The 21,414-nt window shown below is 49.9% G+C and overlaps 2 protein-coding genes across 10 annotated transcripts in view; one reads left to right on the top strand and one right to left on the bottom strand.

The window, feature by feature from the left end:
• CACNA1A (calcium voltage-gated channel subunit alpha1 A) overlaps positions 1-7,099 on the bottom strand; it is a 247,265-nt gene extending 240,166 nt beyond the window's left edge. For 5 of the 9 annotated variants that reach the window (XM_084756457.1, XM_084756454.1, XM_084756455.1 and 2 more), the window contains exon 1: positions 5,675-7,035. In XM_084756457.1, coding sequence (XP_084612583.1) covers positions 5,675-5,973 — 299 coding nt within the window. In that variant the 5' untranslated portion in view covers positions 5,974-7,035. Of the gene's footprint in view, positions 1-5,674 lie in introns of all 9 variants that reach the window. The other 4 variants (XM_084756456.1, XM_084756453.1, XM_084756459.1 and 1 more) reach the window with 3 other exon arrangements.
• Positions 7,100-20,810: 13,711 nt separating this feature from the next.
• LOC311583184 (large ribosomal subunit protein eL43-like) lies at positions 20,811-21,214 on the top strand. Its single transcript, XM_084756544.1, has one exon. The coding sequence runs from the start codon at positions 20,886-20,888 to the stop codon at positions 21,150-21,152; it is 267 nt and encodes an 88-aa protein (XP_084612670.1). The 5' UTR covers positions 20,811-20,885; the 3' UTR covers positions 21,153-21,214.
• The last annotated feature ends 200 nt before the right edge of the window (positions 21,215-21,414 follow it).

Raw genomic sequence — 21,414 nt, forward strand, 5'->3', positions numbered from 1 at the left:
GTGCATGGTCTCCTGTGGCTACTGTGGAGAGCAGTTTGGCCACCTCAACTCTTGCAAAAATTAAGCTGTCTTCTATCAGGAAACCCACCCATTCCTCTCCTGGGTATTTACCAAAGAGAAATGAAATCTATCTCCCCAGTGTTCCCAATAAAACCCAGACACCAGCATTGACAGCCACTCTATTCTTAATCACCCACACTGGAGACATCCAAAATGTCCTTCAGCTGGGACACAGGGGACAAACTGTAGCCCATCCGCTGAGTGCTACTTAGCAATTAAAAGGGATGGTCTTGAAAGGCGTGGTGGCGCACACATCTCAGCACTCAGGAGGCGGAGCAGGTAGATCTCTGTGAGTCTGAGGTCAGCCTGGTTTACAGAGTGGAGATGGGGATCCAATGGGTCGGGGTGGGAATAAGCTCATGATACTCAGGCTTCTACAGACTTGAGTGAAGGATGCCTCTGAAGGCTCTGTGCTGCTGCTGCCTGCCTCAAAGTCCTGGAATGTGGTCCATCAAGAAAGCAGGCAGATTGAGAGACTGTGCGGAAGAAAATCAAGAGTTCAATGACGGAGTCCTTGCCTACCATGCAGGAGGCCCTGGGTTCCATTCATAGCACTGAAGGAAAAAAAAAAAAGGCTAGCGCACGATTCTATTTCTAGAACTTTCTAGAAAAAGAAAAACTACAGAATGGAGATGAGGTCACAGGTCACAAGGGACTGGAGATGTGAGGTGCTGACTCAGAAGAGAAACAGAGGATCTTTCAGGGGGATGGAACTGTTCTGTGTGTCAAATGGGGCAGTGGCTCTGTAGCCCACGCATCTGTCAAAACTCACCAGGCGATACACACAAAAGACAAGGCCTGCTACAGAGAGAGCATACCTCGGTAAATCTGCTTTCCCAGGGTTTGTCAGGAGGACCTAGAGACCCCAAGCACAGTCCCTGCCTGGTAGCAGAGGGTTCCTCAGAAGCACATTGGATACAATCCCAGCACTCTTGAGAGTGAGGCATCCAGGCCATGAGTTCAAGATCAACACGGGCTATACAGTGAGACCTGGCTCGAAGCGGGGCAGGTGGAGAGCTCCTGGATGAGACGGCAGAGTCCTGAGCCACATCCCAAGGCCAACAACACACCAGAGCCATCATTTTAATGAAACAAACCCTACAAACACGTGACCCAGCATCGCTACCAGAGAGACGCCCCTTGGATTATGGTGGGACCACATCTTGAAGGAATCACTGACACAACCATAAACTGAAGACACCGGATCAGCCCTGCAGCCCGTCAGTATTCCCACATGTCAGCCATCAACCTCGCCATCACTGGCCACCTGGCACTACTGTTTGTTTAGCTGCTCAGCATCACAAGCCGTCAACACACCAAATCCTGCTAGACCAGGATAGGACCACGATTCAAAATTCCGATCGTGGTACCTATTACCAGTCCGCCCTTCTCCATCCCCTTGCTAAGTCAGTAAGTCCTACGCTGAACCCCATGATTAACTCTGGAGCCTTCTGTCCGCAATATTCCTAGTGGGGCGGGGTAAATGGGCTGCACCGGCAGACCCTCATTAAACACACTGTTTTTTTTCCTGCTTCAAAAACCTACTCTGATGCTTGCCAAGTGGGCTGCACAAGAGCTGTGGTTTGGGGTCCCAGGGGCAGAGCACTTGCCTAGCATACATGATGTGCTGCTGGGTCCCACCCCAGCGCCTCAAAAGGCCATATAGATCTGCATGATTTTGCCTCCAGATGGGCAGATCTTGAAGTGCTCAAAGATTCTTGGATTTGGAGACTGTGGGTCAGGGATCACACTTTTGTGGCAAAGCCAGGCTTATTCTTACTTCCCTTGATTGCTCTTCTGGAAACTCCTGGCAAGTAGAGAAATTCTATGGCTCAGGACATCCCTCCATGTCAGTAGAACTGTCTAGAACATTCTATGTTTCAGGTCAGGCCAAGTGTCTGACCATGTGCTGTCACATCTTTGGGGAGGGGGGCTCCCATCATACTCCTTGGTTCTGGAGGAGAGCCAATCAGCCAGTGTCCACAAGGCCCCGGATGCCAGCCATGGTGACTTCGGGCTCCTTCATGAGTTTCTACAAACTTGGACAACGTGTGATGAGGACAGGGCATGTGTCAGCCAGCAGAAAGACTGGGTCTCCAGTGCTGGAAGAGTCAGAATTTCACAGCCAGTGCAGGGGAGGCACACTAGCATAAGGAGAGCCGGAAGGATGACACTGACATTTGATGGAGCAGGTGGCACTAGGAGAGGACGCTCTAGGAAAAGTTGAGGTGCCCTTTATGGAGTCAACAGAGCCTAGCTCTGCAGAGGCTACCAGGGACCCCTCTTCTCAACATTCTAATCAGACTTCCAATAAAGGGGACCACAGAGGGAAGATGTAGCTCAGGGCAGTTCGCTGAAGTATACATTGTATACAACTGTATTCAGAGTTTCTTACCCAGAATGCAAGGGCACCTCTTCCAGAGACTGGCCTACAGCAGGCGTTGATGGGAGACAGAAGAATGGAACTGAGGTGGCAAACTGTCCCAAAGGGGAGAGAAAGAAAAGCTCCCCCCACCCACCCCGCCTCTAGCCTGGAATTTAGCAGATGGAAGGAAAACTCCTGTGCCACGGTCAGCTCCAGAGTTGTGTAATCCCTCCCCCTCCCCCAGACAGCAGAGACAACCACATCTCACATTGCCCACCCCCTCAGGACACAGACCTCTAAAAGCATGCCCTCCTCCACATGTCAGAAACTGGTGAGGCCGGTCCACTCCAAGACCAGCTCAGAGGGAAACAGGCGAAGAAAGCACAGAAGAGAACACCCATAGGAGCCCCATGATGAGCATCTGAGAGGGCACCACACAGAACCACGGTGGATGCGCTTGCAGCCTGAGAAAACATCTCAGAGGTACCCGCAGAGAAGTCTGGTACAAAAGAGCTCCAGTCCCTTTCGCATGAGACTCAAGAGGAGGCTAGGAGCTCGGCAGATCTTGTTGCAGTGTGACCAGGAAGAGGAAGGAGGGAGGTCCTTTGGCCTGGAGGCTGAGCGTTCATCAGTGATGCCAGACCAGCTCGTATGCTTGCCTGTACGTGTCTTAGACTTTATTCTGAAAAAGTTCTGAATGTATTCCGGCTGCTAAAGTGCTTGCCTAGCATGTGTGAGGCCCCTGGTCCCACCCTCAGCACAGAGTAAGCCTTAGGTGGTTGCTCACATCATACTCAGCCCATAGAGAGCTTGAGGCCAGCCTGAACTACACGAGCCCCTTGTTTTCACGCCCCCCCAACATTAATTTTAAAAAGTTTAGTGAATTACTTAAGCACTTATGTTTTCAATGCTAATAGTATTTGGGTTCTTCCTTCCTTCCTTCCTTTCTTTCTTTCTTTCTTTCTTTCTTTCTTTCTTTAAAGCCAGTGTTCTGTGTGGTGTCTTGACTCCCAGGCAAGTCTACTTTCTCTCCTCCCACTGGCCTGAATTTCTAGATGGAACAGCCTCAAGTCCTCTGTCCCTCCTTCCCTACCCCTCCCGGAAGCAGCTCCGTGTGCATGATGACCTGGCTTGGAGACCACTGGGCTTGGGGTGGGAGGTGCTCCCTTCTGGAGTGTGGCTGTATAGCCTGTTTGATTCTTCAGGCTGAAAGGGGGGAACAGAGGCTCTGCAGGGAGAGCGGGAACTGCACACACTCACTCCAAAGCTACCCAGAATCAAATGAGGCCTGAACTGGCCAAGAAACAAGGTTGGGGTGCTCTCAGAATGCTCAGGGCTCAACTCAACTGTGCCTCTTGTGAGGGGCCATCACCTACAGCTCTCAGAACTGCAGTATCCAGGATGGACAGGGGTGAGCTGAGGACAACGGAAGGGCTCCCCAACTCTCCTGCTTCCTCTTGCAAGGCTGCAGAAAGGGGGGGAAACCATTTCATCAAGAAAACCCATCCGGGACGGTTCCCCCAAGCATCCCCCTAGAACCACCTGAAGGTGTGTTCTAACCCCCTGACACCCTCCAAGCCCCAGCTACTCATTCCAGTGTGAGTACTAAAGTCATATGTCCTCTGAACATTTTACTGGGCTGGGGGGTGCTAGGGAGGGCACACTGCCAGCCTTCAGGACCAACCTTGGCAAGGAGGAATTCAGGGGGCAAAATCCTGGCACCTATCTTAAGCACCAACAACACTGTGGCTAGAGAGACATCCTTCAAAAAAAGGCCTTCAAGTACATAGATCTTAATTTTCACCAGCTTCCAAGTAAAGCACTTGCTCCAAAAACCTCCTGCTCTCTTGGTATAATTTCACAGCCCCAGGAACCGACCATCTGGAGCCCCCAGAAGTGAACGCACCCATCCGTGCTCTTTGAGCAGAACTCCAAGAGCCCAGAGAGGCCAGCCCTGGCTGAGACAGGATGGCCCCACCCATTACACAAGAGCTAGAGACCCCTCAAAAACTCCAGGGATCTGACCTGCCCAGCTAATTTTGGCATTCGGTGGACTGGAGCCTGAAAAGCCAAGAGGCACATTTGGGCATGGCAGGGTGGCCAGCCAGCCTGTGGAGCAGGGTGTGTCGCCCCCCCTCCCCCCAACACACACCGGGAATCTGGGTCATGCTTAGATGGCAGAGAAACCTCGACTTTTCCCCACCCGCGCCTGCCTGCATCTCCCCAGATGCTAAGCAAGCCCTCTTCCAGGTTTATAGGAAGCAAATTAGGACTTCATGGAATCCGGGCCACTGTGTGGGGAATGGATCCTCAGCAGAGGAAAACACGCTTCTTTGCCTTTTCCGACTGGGTCTTTCCCGGGAGGGGGTTGCCTACCTGCCCAAGATGCCCATATGGAGGCTCATCCTCCTGGAGTTGCCCTCTCAGCTCTCCAGCCCAAGATGCCAAGCCTAAGTCCACAAGCAGTCCTCCGAATGGGGACCAATTTCCTTTCCTTCCTTCGGCCTTCCCTCACTCTGAAACAACCCACCTCAGGTCTTCCCAGGCCATGGGCCCTCACTAGGTGAATGGAATTATGTTTCTTTACACCCCAACAGACAGTGTTGAAGGGGCTTGCTCTGTGACAGAGGGGATCGCGGGACTTGCACACACGGGGTCAGAAGTGGTGTCCCCCAAAACCATTAAGCAGGGCTGGTTCCCCAGATGCGGCTGGCAGCCCACCCAGAGCCGCTCCCTGAGGGATGGTTTCTCCGCTGCCAGGCCACACACATGCTATATTCCATGGCTCAGGCCTGAGGCTCCCACCTTGGGTAGAAGGCCAGGGTGGAGAGATCCGGGGTCCTATTCTAAAGGAATTGAGGTGGGGCACATGTGGGCTCTTCAGCTCTGTAACTCCAAGGGTTCAGGCATTGGCCCAGCTAGGGCTTCATCGGAAGTCAGACCCCAAGGAAGAGCCCCTATCAATGTCCCCGAGCGACCTAGGACCCAGACCTTAGGTCTTTGCAAAGAACCACTCACTCCCCTGAGCCTCCTAACTACTCGCAGGCTCACTCTGCAGCTGAAACCCAGCAGGCCTGGAGGCTGCTTCCCTCAGCTCCTGGGCCCTCATCTTCAGCCCCTAGCCACCGAGGAGCCCCCCAGGCTCCCATCAGCCCCCGGGTCTCTCTCCCAGCCCTGCAGAGGGAGGAGGAGGTGGAAGAGGAAGAGGAGGAGGGGAGGCACAACCGCCCGAGCTGGGGCAAAGGATATGGCCATTCCGTGATCTTTTTGGCGTATTTTCTCACCACGTTGTCTTCACTGAAGAGGAACAGGGAGCGGTTGACCGTGAGGCAGTTCTGGCGGACAGGGATGGGGTTGTAGAGGGCCATGGTCCGCGCTCTCTGCGCCATCGACTGCTTGTACATCCTCTGCGCTCCGGGCTGCCCGCCCTGGCGGCTGCCCCCGGCTCCTCGGCCGCCCGCGGCGCCCACGACCACCCCGGCGGCCGGCCCTGAGCCTCCTCCGCCTGCGCCGTAGCGGCCCGGCATCTCGTCTCCAAAGCGGGCCATTCTGCAAAGAGCAAAGGGCCTCGGGTTACGCGGCGGCTGCTGTTGCTGCGGCGAACGCTGCGGAAGCCACGGCTACCGCCACCACCACCACCACCACCGCCGCCGCTGCTCAGGCTGGCCGGGCTGTGGGGACGGCGGCTGCACCTGCGACTGCGGAGACGCTCCACGGCCCAGCCCATCGGGCGGCGGCGCCCGGCCTTGGCTCGGGGGGCTCACGAGCGGGACGGCCCGGCCGAGCCGGGGAGCGCGGCTCGGGACATGCCGGCAGAGGCGGTGACCCCGGGCGGGAGGAGGGGTGCGGAGGAGGGCGCGGGGGCGGGGCGCGGGGGAGGGGCGCGGCAAAAATAACCGGGGACGCGATCCAGGCGATCCCCGGCCACCCACTCCGGAGAAGAAAAAAAAATATTTTTCAGTTAAAAAAAATAGTGTAAAAAGATCAGTTTTTTTTTAAAGCAACGCTCCAATGCACACCCCCTTTAAAACGCGAAGTCTAAGCGAAAGACGTCCCCCCCTCCCCGGGACGCAGCGACAAGCTTCAAATTCCTCCGAGGTCCGGGTCAGCTTGGCATCTTGTTAAAGGCGTGGGCTCGGCCCATTTGAAAAAAGAAGAAGAAGAAAATAAAATAACAAAAAGCCAAAACCAGGTCTTTGCTACAAGATGAGGGTGGCAGCGAAGGATTTGTCCGTCTGTTTTGCTGACTTTCCTAGACCTGGAAAGAATAGAAAATTCCTGAAAACGCTGCAGCCCCTCCCCCAAATCCAACCCTACTAGAGAGCCGGGGGCGGAGGAGCGGGGCGCAGGGGCGCGGCGGGGCTCGCAGGCGTCAGGGAGCGCTGGTCCCCAGCTCTGAAAAAAGCCGATCTGTTTTCCTCCTGATTCAGCAGCCGCCGGCTCCTCTGCGCGCGGAAGCGTGTGTGCGCGCAGCCAGGCGCGGCGCAGCCTCGGCCGGGGGGAAATTGCAGCAGCGCAGTCTTGAAAATTCCCCACGGGGGGAAGGAGGCGAGAGAGCGAGCGAACGAGCGAGGGAGGGCGGTGCGCGCCGCTCGGCAGCGGCTCGGGCTGCGGCAGAGCCTGGCAGCATCCCACCCCCGGGCGCCTCCCTCCCCTTCCCCCAGCTCCGCTGAAAGAAGAGGTGCGGGGTGCAAGAAGGGAGCTGCCCGGCCAGGAGCCGGGGCTAGACCGCAGCCCTGAGCCCTGGAGCAAGACCCACCCGGCGACGCGCACAACCAATCACGGGCGCGGGAACAGGCGCGGCCGGGCGCGCAGGGGGAAGTCGGGACAGAGTCCTCCCGCACCGGGGACCTTGCCTGCTACCCGAGGTCCGCGTCGCTGCCTAGAACGAGGCGTGCCCAGCTGGAAGGAAGAAACTTAAAGACCAGAGGCTTTGGTCTCGGAGAGTAGTGCTGGTGGCCCTCGCTGAACAAATGTTGGTCTGTTGAGCAAAAGAACGGTTTGAGGGAAACTTCTGGGAAGGCTGATGGTCGCAGGAGGCCATTCCAAGCTAATGTTTAGGGCACTCTGGGGATCCCAGCGAAAGCACCTATGAGTTCCCACTCACTGAGTCCTAGGGTGCTAGGCGGGGCTGCCGGCATGCCCCTCTCCCCCTCCGCCGCCCTAATAGGCATTTGTATCACCTCCACCAGCTTTTTTTTTTAACTTGGAAATTTCAAAAACACGGAGAAAACTGCTTAGAACACAAATGAACAGGTTGAGGAATTACTGTAAATGAACTCTCATGGTGGACAGCTCCCCAGAAACTCGCCCACAGGGGCCAGCTCCATTAAAATCACTGTCCTGACCACTCTGCTAAATCTTACAGCTTTATGACCTTGGCATGCCTTCCTCAGCAGGAGTTGTGTTTTGCTTCTTTTGAGCCCTAGTAAGCATCATTCTGCCGGACCTGTGAGTGATACATTTTCTTTGCCGTATACTACTCTTTACAAAGAAATATCCACCATTTGCTTGTCCATTTTCTTTTTTAATGGGTAGCTGGGTTTGTTCTATTTGGGGACACCGCACAGTAGTGCCTGAGACACCACGTGCCCTTGAGCACGCCTGCAGTAAGGCTATGTATGGGCAGCGTTTCAGGCTCTGTTCACATAGTATCTTCTGGTTTATAAGATGTGAAACTATTGTCTAAAGCAGATGCACCAAGAAATAGTTTGGGGAGGAAGAAAGGTGTCTCAGCAGGTAGAGTGCAAGGTGCTCTTCCAGAGGACCTCGGTTTGATTTCCAGCACCCACATGGTGACTTACAACAAGCTGTAAGATCCAACACCATCCTCTGGCTTCCTTGGGCACCAGGCAGGCACGCGGTGCACATGCCTGCATTCATGCACATAAAATGAAATAGCCAAGTTTTCAAAAGAAGGAATGATTTCAGTGACCAGCAGGTTGGCTCACTGGGTAAAGGGGCTTGTCACCAAGCCCGCCATGAGTGGGAATCCCAGGACCCTTATGGTAGAAGAAACCTAACTCTCCCAAGATCTGCTCTGACCTCCATACACACACATACATAGACAATTAAAAATAGAATTAAAAACCCTTACTTATAAAGAAACACATCTCATAGGTGCGGGCTGGTACCTGCACTCAGGCTAGGGCAGGAAGACCCTGATTTATCATGACTGACAAGCTGAGTGTATAAAAAAAAAAAAAAGAGGGAGAGGCTGAGGAGGCAAATCTTCAGGTAGTCAAAGCCTACTTGGCCCACACACAGTATCTGAGTTCATTTGGAACATTCTAGAACAATGTATGTCTGTATATATATTCCTAATTCTGTGTCCATTGGAGGGGCACTTTTAAGATTTTCGAAATTGTCAAAACAAGCCATGCGTGGTGACATACACCTGTCTCTAAAGTACTCAAGAGGCAGAGGGAGGAGGACTGTTATAAGTTCAGGGACAGCCTAGGTTCCAGGATGGTGAGCTCGTTCTTGGCTAGTCTGGGAGACAGCGTCAAATGTCGCCCCCCCCCCCAACCAAATTGTATAAATAAATCACAACAACGAATTTGACACAGTGATTGAAGTACCCAGGGGCCGAGCTGTGTGAGGGGCTCAGGCCACTCGCCCAACAGTGCCAGTGTTTATATCTGATGCTATTCTGCTCTCCACGGTCTCAAAGGCCAACAGCATTCAGCACGAAACAGGAAGCCTTAGCCTGGGGAGATTCAGTCAGCCCCGGAGACAGCCGTGGTGGTGCGTGCATTTGAGGTGAGCTTGCTCAGCCTTTCCCAGAAGGCCATTAAGATTCATCTCCGCCTGCAGGGATTTCTGAAGCCCTTGGAGCTATGCAGACCAGGGTGGACCTGGAGGGTGGCATGCAGGGTAAAGATTCCACAGACTCTCCACAGCAGCGCCATTTATGGGCGTGCATGTGTGTGTGCACGAGCACCCAGACAGTCATGCACATGTGTGTAAATGCTCATGGAGGTTAGAGGACAGCTTTGGGTATAGTTCCTTAGGTAGGTGCCACCTACCTTTTAAATTAATTGACTGATGATTGATCGATCGATCAGCTGAGGGGCAGAGATTGGCATCAAATCTTTTTCTTGATTGTTCTCCATATTTCCTCATTGGCCTGCACTTTGCCACGTAGATTGTACCAGCGGGGGGTGGGGGGAAGGTAAACCTGTGCCATCTTCCAGACTCTGCCTCCCCAGTTCTGGGAGTGTGGCACCACACCCTACTTCTTACAGCTCCATTTTACACATGTAAACACTGAGGCCGACTGCCGCGAGTCTAAAGCCCTTTCACTCTGTGCTAGGAAGAGGACAGTCTGCTACACACTTCAGAAAATACAATGTGCCCGTCAGTGCTAAACATCTGAACGATCAGGCTGTTAGCGGTGGGACCCGTGGCACGTGTGGGACTCGTGGCACATGTGTGGGACCCGTGTCTTTTATTATTACTGCTGTTAGTGTAGCGGCGTGCATACCATGGCTCACATGTGTGGGGGTCAGAGGAAAATCCTGTGACATTGATTCTGTCGTCCCACTTTTACATGGGTTCCAGGGATAGAATTCAGGCCATCCAGCTCTCTCGGCAAGGACTATTTCCCTGCGGTGCCATCTTGCTGATCCTTCTGGGTGTGTGTCTAAGAACGAAGAGGACACATGGGCATGGAAGGACACGCCCATGTGTCTGTGGAAGGACACGCCCATGTGTCTGTGGAAGGACACGCCCATGTGTCCATGGAAAGGCATGCTGAGAGGTGCTGTTTGTGTGGAGGCATGTGCCTGCCGAGATCCATGTGTGGAGGTCAGAGGACAACTTAACTCGAGTCGGAGTTTTGTTTTTTGTTTTTTGTTTTCTTCCCCTTTTACCACATGGGATCTGGGAAACAAACTCAGGTTGTCAGGCTTGGGCCACAATCTCCTTTCCCTGCTGAGCCACCCTGTTAGCCAGGCTGTGATTAATCTCTATTCTATAAAGCTCAAATCAGAACAAAGTTCAAATCAGAGCAGAAGCCTGCTGTCAGTTGGGCAGCTGAAGAGGTCACCACGTTGATGGCAAAGAGTGACCAGCCTGAAGGGACCTTTTAGAAGCATCACAAGAAGCATCTCTCCGTGGATGACAGTCGCACAAATGTATTTGTTTTGAAACTTTTGTTCATTTGAAAAAGGGGGGGGGCTAGTGCGATGGTTCTGAAGGTAAAGGTACTTGTCCTGCAAACCTGCTGTGATCGCTTGAGTGACAACCCTCAGACCTTCCACATAAAGATGGAAGGAGAGAAGCCACTCCCCAAATTGTTTTCCGGTCTCCACACGTGTGCCACCTTGCACATGTGTCATACATGCACAGTAATCATGTTAAAAATAAAATTTTAAAAAAATGTTTTTAAAGTTGGGCATCTCACATAGCCCAAAGTGTCCCTAAACTCACAGCTCATCTCCTGCCTCAGCCTCTTCTTCTCTGTAAGACTTACAGGCCCATGGCAGCATGCTCGGCTTCTTCTGTCTTACTTGTTTTATTTGCTTTTTTGAGACAGGATCTCTATCCTAGGCTGCCTTTAAACTTACGATGTAGCCAAGGATAACCTTAACATTCTGATCCTCCTGACTCCGCCTCCTGAGTGCTGAGATTACCAATATGTGCTATGAAGACCGCATCTTAGGGCTGAGTCCAGAGCTTCGTACATACTGGGAGGAAAAGTGTCCTGTCAGCTGGGTCACACCCCCGGCCTATTGTTTAAAAATTTCATTGAGCTGCATATAGTGGGAGTATGCAGCGTGTGTGTGTGTGTGTGTGTGTATGTGTATGTGTATGCAGTGGTGGGGGTGTTAAATTTCAAATAAAAAATATCTGTAGCTCTGCTGGGTGCTGGGTTCTGGGCTCTGCTGGTACTGGGTGCTGTGCAGTGCTGGGTGCTATGCTGGGTGCTGGGCCCTGGGTGCTGGGCTGTGCTGGGTGCTGTGCAGTGCTGGGTGCTGGGTGCTGTGCAGTGCTGGGTGCTGGGCTAGGTGCTGGGCTGTGCTGGGTCCTGTATGTGTGCATGTATGTCAACCTTGGTCAACCAAACCAGAGGTCAACCTTGGCTTCATTCCTCAGGAACTATGACTTTCATTTTTTTTTCTTTATGTTTTTTTACAGCGTCTCTCACTGGCCTGGACCTCACTAGGTGCCAGTGAGCTCCAGGGCTCCTCCTTGACTCCACCTCCCTGGTGCTGAGGTTAGCAGCATGCATCACCACATGCCCAACCTTTTACATGGCTGCTAGCTGGGGACTAAACCCATGCACGGACAGCAAGCACTTCACTGCCATCTTCCCAACCCTAATTGTCCTTCAGCAACCCCCCTAGAGGGATGACACCAACTCCCCCCTCTTTCCTCATGATCTTTTCAATTTGTTTCTATTTTTGTTTGTGTTTGTTTGGGGACAGGGTCTCATTATACAGTCCTGCTGGCCTGGAGCTCCTTGTGTAGAACTGGCTGGTCTTGAACTCACAGAGAGATCCGGCTGGCCCTGTGCGGGAGTACTGCAGGGACCAAAAACATGTGTACCACACCCATCAAAATTGTCTCCTTGGGCAATAGCTCTTTTCCACAGAGCACTTAACTCATTCACCCTAAAGAGGGATGGGCTTTGGGCATGTTACCACCGGGTATTAATTTCCCATAGAATCTCCAGTGGCTGCTGGGCCTCTTCCATAGCACCAATGACTACTGTTGAGCTGGGAGAAAGACTTGGACTCTCACTAGCCTTCTAGGCAGGAGTTAGCAGCAGGTGGCCAGAAGCCCCAGCCATTGGGTCTGTCTGGAATCTATTTGTCAGCTAGGGTCCATTTGTCAAGTGATGGCAGTTTGTGACTGAACAGAACAACAAAATGAACAGCCCCATGAGATAAGCCCAGATTGCATTCCCCTGCCTACTAACACAGTTACCAGCAAAGCTAGCCACGTTGAGATGCAAGAAGGGGGTCAGCCCAAAGGCATGTGCTCGCTGCTGCCCTGGCTGGTATCTGCCAGGGTTAAGCCTCGGGGCCTTTGAAGGTAGAGGCCAAGAGTGATGAAGCCAGCTGGGCATGGTGGCGCACACCTGTAACCTCAGCACTTGGAGGCAGATCTCAGTTGAAAGCCGGCCTGGTTTACGTAGTGAGTTCAGTGTAGTCTGGTGTCGCCTTGAACGGTCAGCAAGCCTCCTGCCACGGCCCCTCCCGCTCCTCTTTCTAACCACTTCCTTAGTTTCAGATAAAACACGCCTCTCCGAGATCATCCTCACCACCCTCGAACCAGTAGGATCTCCCAAGAGCCTGGCTTCCTTTCACTAGAGAAAGACAGTTTGAAACCTTCTCAGGGCTGGGCGCCATACAGCATTGTGAGGTTTTGTTTTGGTCAAGGAAAACAGGCACTTTGGCAACTGCCAAGCAAACGTGCAAGAATCATCAGGGATGTCTAAGTAGTGTGACGCTCGCGCCCCATACATGCCTACACTGCTCTATCACTGAGCCACATGCCAGCCCCTCACTGGGGGATTCTAGGCAGGGGCTCTACTGCTGGGTCATGCCCTCACCTCACTTTTTAGTAAATGACTCTGCAGTGTGGTTCTGGCAAATATGCAAATGATCAAAGGTAGCATGGGTAAATCAGACACCACCATCCTGGGCTTAGAAAGGAGGACTCTGCTCTGCATCCCTCTGCCGAGAATGCGGGTTTCCAGTCAAGGTCAAACGAACGGGGATAATGTGAAGACTTCAGTCGGGCGTGGTGGCGCATGCCTTTAATCCCAGCACTCAGGAGGCAGAGGCAGGCGGATCAATGTGAGTTCAAGGCCAGCCTGGTCTACAAAGCAAGTCCAGGACAGCCAAGGCTACACAGAGAAACCCTGTCTCGAAAAAAAAAAAACAAAACCAAAAACCAAAACCAAAACCAAAACAAAACAAAACAAAAGAAAGAAAGAAAGAAAGAAAAGAATGAGTGACCTATCCCAGTTAAAGAAAACATCATAGGAGATTCAACCATAAGACAGGGTCTTATGTTGCTACAACAGATGTTATACGGCACAGCTGGCTCCCTGAAAATTGGGTAATGATGTATTGCTGCTAATTGCTGGGTGTGGTCATTTCCTCTGTGCTCCTGTGAGAGACCTATCTATTTCAGGAAACTCTGTGTCTAAGGTTAAAGGGCTCCTGGGTCTCTCGGTGGCCCAAGAAGATAGAGAAAGAGAGGGAGAGAGAGAAAGAGAGAGAGAGAGAGAGAGAGAGAGAGAGAGAGATGCTAAGTGTAAGTGGGAAAGGCTGACATTTGAGGAAATTGGACAGAGGGCATGCAGGAATTCTTTGTGCTATTTGTACAACTTTTTGGAAGTCTGAACTTTAAGGAAAGGAGAAAATGTAAACAGTAAGAGAAAGCTCTGTGTGCACATGTCTCGTTTGTCTTCCGGGGCACCTGCTGTGTGCCTAGTCGTTTGCAAGCACAGACCAAGTATTTAACTTGTTCAGTGTTAAATGTTATTTTTCCACATGATTTTTGTACATAAACTGATCTTTAACTTTTTATTACATGTATGTATGTATGCATGTATGTATGTATGTATGTGTATGTGTATGTGTGTGATTGTGGGTGAGTGGATTGCAACAGAGTGCATATCTGAGTTGAATGGCGACAGAATAAACAAACAGCCTGAAGAAAGCATGCAGTGTGTAGGAAGGCATTACGTGTCTGAAGAAGTGTGGAATAAACAAGAAGAACCAGCACTCACAGAGCCACAAGGGACAGCTGCGTGGAGGATGTCACACAGAATGGCAGCCCTTCTCCTTGTCACGTTGCGCTGTCCTTTTACCATCACATTGTACAGTGACTTCAGTCTCTTAACCACGTTTAAATCATCCAGTGTGAAATATTATTTTTCCATATAACTATTGTATTTAAACTGATCTTTACTTTTTTATACATGTATGTATGTGTGTATGCGTGTGCATGCATGTGTGTATGCGTGCGTGCAATTGTGAGTGAGTGGAGTGCCACAAGTGTGCACGTGGAAGGCAACATTCAGGAGTCTGTCCTTCCACCAAGTCCACCAAAAACACTGAACTCAAGTCGCCAGGCTTAGCGGCAACCACCTCTAACCGCTGAGCCACCTCGCAGGCCCCCAAAACCGATCTTATTAAAAACATGTGACATATGAGGCCATGTGGCACAGACCGTAGGGACAAGCATTAACCTTCAGAGAGCTTGGAAGCAGGTTGGAGTACAAGCTGCCTCCCCGTGAACATTTACATGGCGGGAGGAGTAACCAGTAACAACTCCAGACCTGATGTCACAAGCCAGCACCCTGTCAGACCCAGCCCACACCACAGGTGCGACTTGGCTTGTGCCACTGAAGAGGAGGGCTTTCTCTCTGCAGTAGTTTCCCAAGGACGGATGCCCGGGAGGTCTTCTAATTACTTACTGCTGCATAAAATAGCTCACAGTTAGTAATGCCGAGCAGTACTGAGCAGTCAGTATAGTTTATGAGAGGAGTCATCAGCCAGAATTAGCTGGGTTGTGCTACCCCATGGTCTCAGGCCAATATAATCAAACAGTGGTAGGGGCTACGGGCTGATAAATGGTTTTCCTGATCACAAGGCTGTCACTGAGCTGCCCGGAAAAACCCAAACAATAGGGTTTCTTGGAGTCTCTCTGTCTTTGTATGGTCTCTCTGTTTGGGGCCTCCACAATGTGAGCTCAGGGTAAATGGGGGAGAAAAAGCCAGTTCAGAAGTTCTAAGGTTTATATCTCACTGGGAGAAGTTAATATCTGAAGCCTCCTTTGTGGCGTAACGTTGGGAAGTGATGAGGCAGCGATTCCGATTGTTCTGCCCAGTGAGTCACAAAAGCTCACCAAGGGAAGAGAATGTAGATGCCACTCTCTTCTGGGAAAGCAGCAATTGTGAAACAGACAACACAGGACAACAGGCGGATGGCTGTGGAGAACGCAATCAGCCTGCAGAAGTAGGCTTTGCAGATGTGTGTGCCATAAATAGTGTAACTGAGTCTGGAGAGACACCACAGCGGAAGAGCCTTCCTGAGGACCAAGTTCAGTTCCCAGCGCTCACATCAGGAGGTTCACACTGCCTCTAACTCCGGCTCCAGGGGATCTCACACACACACACACACACACACACACACACACACACACACACAATAAATAAATAAATAAATAAATAAATAAATAAATAAATAAAAACTAAATAAATCTTAAATCTTAAAGATAGTGCAGCAGGGTTCAGAATTCTCACTTGCAACCGGCATGGTGGCGCACGCCTTTAATCCCAGCACTCAGGAGGCACAGACAGGTGGATCTCTGTGAGTTCAAGGCCAGCCTGGTCTACAAAGCAAGTCCAGGACAGCCAAGGCTACACAGCGAGACCCTGACTAAAAAAAAAAAACAAAAAACCAACAACAACAACAACAACCACCAAAACAACAACAACAACAACAAAACAAAACAGAATTCCCACTTGCACATCATTTTATTCCACTCTACTGTGAGCTCTGGTCACAGTTTGAAATGGGACATTTAAAACATTCTTGTCCCTGATTCCTTTCCTCTGTGCTAGCACAACAGGTCCTATGGAACGTTGCATAGACGCCATTGTGTTTCTGCTTTTGAGTACTTCAAAGAATTTTCAGTGAAGAACCCAGACCTTCCTTTCAATTTTGACAGACTTTCTTGAATGTTTCTTTGAAATTTCTACCCGGCCAGTGCTCTCTACTCTCCTAAGTGCCTATTATAAGTGAACTGGCCCTTTTATTTATGATTTTCTACTTTGATCCCCTTACATTTTTACTCTTTTTTAAAAGTTTTTTTAAAAAATATATCACTTGCATTTTATTGTAGAAGTTCACACACAATAACAAAATATTTTGTCTATTACTTTGCTATTTTTTTGTTTTTAGTTTTAAATTTTATTTTATTTTTTTACATATACATTTATATTATTACACATATATACAATAGATTACCTATGGCAAGAAGAACCGTGACACAATCAGGAATTATATAAATGGTACATTCTTAGTCTTTTGGCCTTGAAGAAAACATCTTTCCTATCTTGGTGTATCTAAATTTCTGAATGTAAATCAATCTCCATCACATATCGTTATTATCAACTTAGAACACCTATCTAGTTACTCTTTTCTTTGAGACCGTCCTCCCATTTACCTTTTGATCCTGTTGAAGTTGTGTATTTTTATTTCAATATAATTAACAGTTTCAATGTGCCCCTTTTCTGTAGTATGTTCTTGCTTTATGTTTATATTTTTGTGCATTCTTCACAACAGCATAACAATATTTCAGGTTTTTTGTTTTGTTTTTGGTTTTTGTTTTGTTTTGTTTTGTTTTGTTTTTTGTTTTTTTTTGAGACAGGGCCTCTCTGTGTAGCCTTGACTGTCTTGGACTCACTTTGTAGACCAGGCTGGCCTCAAACTCATAGCTATCTGCCTGCCTCTGCCTCCTGAGTGCTGGGATTAAAGGTCTGCGCCACTATGCCTGGCTATTTCAGGCATTTTTAAGATTTATTTTATTTTATTTTGTAGGGGATATGCACACATGAGAGCAGTTGCCCCTCCAGGCCAGAAGGTGGCATTAGATCCTCCGGAACTGGAGTCCCGAGCAGTTGTGGACCCACCATGTGGGTGCTAGGAATTGAACCTGGGTCCTCTGCAAGAGCAGCCAGTGCTTTTCACCAGCAGGCCACCTCCCAAGATCGATGTCTGGAAGATCCCTTGTCCATATGTCTTCCTTTCACTCGTCTGCTTGGGATGTGCACAGCAGTGAAGAGGGGTTCATGGAAGGGTAGGTATGTTCTGCTGGGATCGATCTCCTAGGAGATCTGGCTGGGTCACACGGCTGAGAAATTTCCAGTAACATACATTTTGTATTCCTTCTTACACTTGTTTCTCCAGAAAAGCAAAATATAAATTTCTTGTACATAGGCCATTTGATAAACACAACTTTTGTGCATAATTCTGGCCTGTTTTGGACTGTATGTCGAGACTAGAAACCATTGTTTTCAACAAGAACTTGTCAACTAAATGTCTTTGGTATTTTTCTCTCAAGTCTTGGAGCATAGCTCTGCGGGTGGATGCTGGCTCAGGGTGCATGCAGCCCTGACTCTGAGGCCTAGCACAGAGTAGCGATGCACACACCTGCAATCCCAGCACTCGGGAGTGGAGACAGGAGGCTCAGGAGCTCAAGGGCATCCTTGGCTATGTAGAGAGTTTGAGGCCAACCTGAGCTACAGGAGGCCCCGTCTCAAATAAGTAAATGAATGAGGAAATAAATTCTATTCTGTAAATGTAGCAGGTGGTTTCTGCTGTGACAACCAGTGATCCTAACCCACTGACTCTCCTGCTCAAATTTTAAAAACTGATTTCTTTATTTATGTGTGTAAGCACTTTACTGCATGTATGCCTGAAGGAGAGATAAACCTGTTTTTTAGGATCCCAAGTGTGGGATCGGAACGGTCTCTTGAGAGAACAGGTGAGGTTAATCCACTAGAAGACCAACCACCTCGTGCAGGAGCTTAATTGTTACCAGCTGAAAAGATCCCATGAACAGACTCTGGGAGGAGATATATAAATGAGCCCAGAACTGGAGGCGGGGCTTTTTGGAGACTTGGGATAGTTTTGGCTGTTCATCGCTACACTTCGAGCCGCTCCTAGAGAGAACCGCTTGAGGGAAGGCTTCGGGGCTCTGGCTCCTGCTGAGGTTCTGGGTTCTGGTTACTCTAGGTTCCAGCAGAAGAAATCCTGCTGATTGTGCCAGGAGAATCGTTCCTCGGAACTGATATCCTTACTGTTTTGTTATTGTGCCCATTAATCCTCATTTCCGTATTGTTTTGGGTAGTCGGGTTATAAGTGACGTATGCTTGGTCACTAAGTCATTAATAAAATATATTGGTTAAGAAAACTGAACATACACTACAGCTCCTAATGTGTTTTTCAGTCATAAAAGTCACATTTCTACTCAAAACCCACATGTACATAAATAGATAGATAGATAGATAGATAGATAGATAGATAAATTTTTAAATGGTCAGAGAGATGATTCAGTAGATAAATCCAGACCTAATGGCCTGAGTGCAATCCCTGGGATTCATGTGTTGTAGAGAGAGAACTAACTCAACCCTCAAACTGTCTTCTGACCTACACACACACACACACACACAGTGGCATGCGCACAGCCTCCAACCCCTTGCCACATATTATTAAACCTAATGTTTGTATTTCTTAAGATAAAATTTTAAAACACCCCCAATGTTTAATATCTGCCTTATAGGACTGCACAGACAGGGAACATTATTCTGGAAATCTCTCTTGGGTGGAGAGCACTCTTCTGGAGCAAGCCTTTCTACTGCAAAGAAATAGCAAAGCTCCAGATGGCGAGGGCTCCTTCAGACTGGCTCTGCATGGAAATGCCACAGAGCAGAGGTCCCTGTCGGCTCCTAAGGACAAGTTGGGATGTGTTGTGCAAGTGAGAAGACAGCTTCCATAGCTCCACGCCCACGGAAACTTCACGGCTATCATCAAGGCTTTATCCGTAAGGTACCCACTGAAGATCTGACCTTCTCACAGCGTCTGCGGTGATTTGGACGGCCTCCGTGTTTGCTCTCTGAGACCCATATGTAAGGGGTGATGGAAAAAGCAGAGCTTAGCTTGAGGTCGTTGGTAGTCACTGTTCTCTAAAGGAGCTCAGGGGGGCCTCATGGGACCCCGTTGAGTTCTCACCAGGAGGCAGTAAAAGAACAAGCCTGGTGGATGGAGAGATGGCTCAGCGCTTAAGGGCACTGGCTGCTTTTACAGAGGACCTGAGTTCAGTCCCCGGCACCCACTCTGGGTGGCTCATAACCACATAAAAACTCCAGTACCAAAGAATCTGACGGCTTCTTCTGGACCCACCAGCACCAAACTCACGTGGACCTAGGAGGCTGACGCTAGAAGTACGGCTTTGTCCCTAGGGGGCACTGTGGGAAGTTCACGGACCCTCCAAAGCCTTGAGACACACCCACCTCCGGCATTTTGTTATACGTGGACAACTAAGGCCACATCTCTATATGGCTGCAAATGCCATTCTGAGGCCAATTTCTTCAGCCAGTTGTACATCCATCAAAACAGTAATTAACAAGGGACTGCTATGCTTGGTTGACTTTCCTCCCTTCCTTCCCTCCTCCCCTCCTCCCTCTCCTCCCCCTCCTCCCCCTCCTCCCCTTCCCTCCTCCCTCCTCCCTACTCCCCCCCTTCTCCTCTCTCTCTGCCTTTCACAGTGCTCAGGTCGGAGCCAGGGTCCTGTGTATTCCAGAGAAGCATTTCACTCTAGCCACACCTGGAGCAGCACATCGTTCCTTTTAGCTCGAATCCCTGCACTGCAGCCCACTGTGGTTCCATCCCAAAGAGACTGGGGGAGCCAGCTGGTATGGGGGCTTCCCGGGGCTGTGCCCTATAAGATGTAGACTTCTTAACTCCTGGACATGGGTTAGGCAAAGTGGGAAAGATGGCGTGGAAGGTTGACCAGGTGGTGACAACTGTGTCTGGCCACTAAGTCACTGATGTCAGTTGCTCTAAGTGTTTTTGCAGACACCAACTTGCTGAACCTCGCAGAACCCAAGGCATGTGACACCTATGTTCCCACAGCCAGGTATGTGACACCTATGTTCCCACAGCCAGGCATGTGACACCTATGTTCCCACAGCCAGGCATGTGACACCTATGTTCCCACGGCCAGGGAACATAGCCCAAGTTCAAACCAGAAAGCCCGGCTCTAACACTTGCACTTTACTACTCATATTTATTTATGCGTTTATATATTGGGCAGGTGAGGGTATGTGAGTGGAGGTCAGGGGCCATCTGTAGCGATTGGCTCTCCTCTTCCACTGTGTGAGTCCTGGGATCAAACTCAGGTCATCAGACCTGATGTCAACCTCCTTTACCCACTGACCCATCCCTCCAATCCTGCTTTTACTCTTCTTTTTTTTTTTTTTTTTTTTTAAAAAAACAAGGTCTCATGTAGCTCAGGCTAACCCTGAACACAAAATCCTCCCAAATGCTGTAAAAAGCTGTGAACCCACCATGCAGGGCCCAGCATTTGTACACATAACCTTGGAGCCATGTTAAAGGTTATCTCATCTGGCAAAGGTCCTTGTTATCAACCTGCAGAAACCATGTTGCTAGGATTTTGGGGTCCCTTCATGCTTGCTAAATGATGCAGGGAAAATTGGGGCTCCCCGTTGGTGCTGTTAGCCTTATTAATAAAATATTTTAGGAGTGGTCTCAAATGGAAGTGTTTACAAGAAAATCCCTGGGGCAGGTCAGCTGTACACTGTGCCCGGAGGAAAAAGTGGAGACAGTAACTAAAAAAATAAAAATAAAAAAAAACAACAAAATGACAACAAGAACAACAACAAAAAAACACGGGCTTCAGTTCTGGCGAGATGGCTAAATGCACCAAGAAGGTCGGGATTGCAGGGAAATACAGGACCTGTTTCGGTGTCTCCCTCCGGAAAACGGTGAAGACAACTGAAATCAGCCAGCACACCAAGTACACTTGCTCCTTCTGTGGCAAGACCAAGATGAAGAGACGAGCCGTTGGCATCTGGCACTGTGGTGCCTGCATGAAAACAGTGGCCAGTGGGGCCTGGGCCTACAACACCACTTCTGCCATCGCAGTGAAGTCCGCCATTAGAGACTCAAGGAACTGAAAGACCAGTAGAAGCGCTACCGTTTGAGACTTGCCTGGCCTGCAATAAATGGGTTAATTTATGTAAAACACACAACAACAACAACAACAACAACAACAACAAAGAAAAACCCATGTTATTTGAGCTGGCAAGGAGAGAGGATTCAGAGGAAGAGTAAAGAAACTCAAATTGTTGGGGAGGAGTCCCGAGATGTTCCGGGAGGCATGCTTAGGAGAATTTACCCTTTCCTGAACAATTTAGAAAATCAGACAGACTTATAAGC

The sequence above is a fragment of the Acomys minous genome, assembly GCF_964271855.1.
Source record: "Acomys minous genome assembly, chromosome: 14".
Classification (NCBI taxonomy): Eukaryota; Metazoa; Chordata; class Mammalia; order Rodentia; family Muridae; genus Acomys; species Acomys minous.

What these genes read in the sequence shown, in the direction of transcription:
- LOC311583184 (XM_084756544.1), top strand. Translation starts at nt 20,886, where the DNA reads ATGGCTAAATGCACCAAGAAGGTCGGGATTGCAGGGAAATACAGGACC.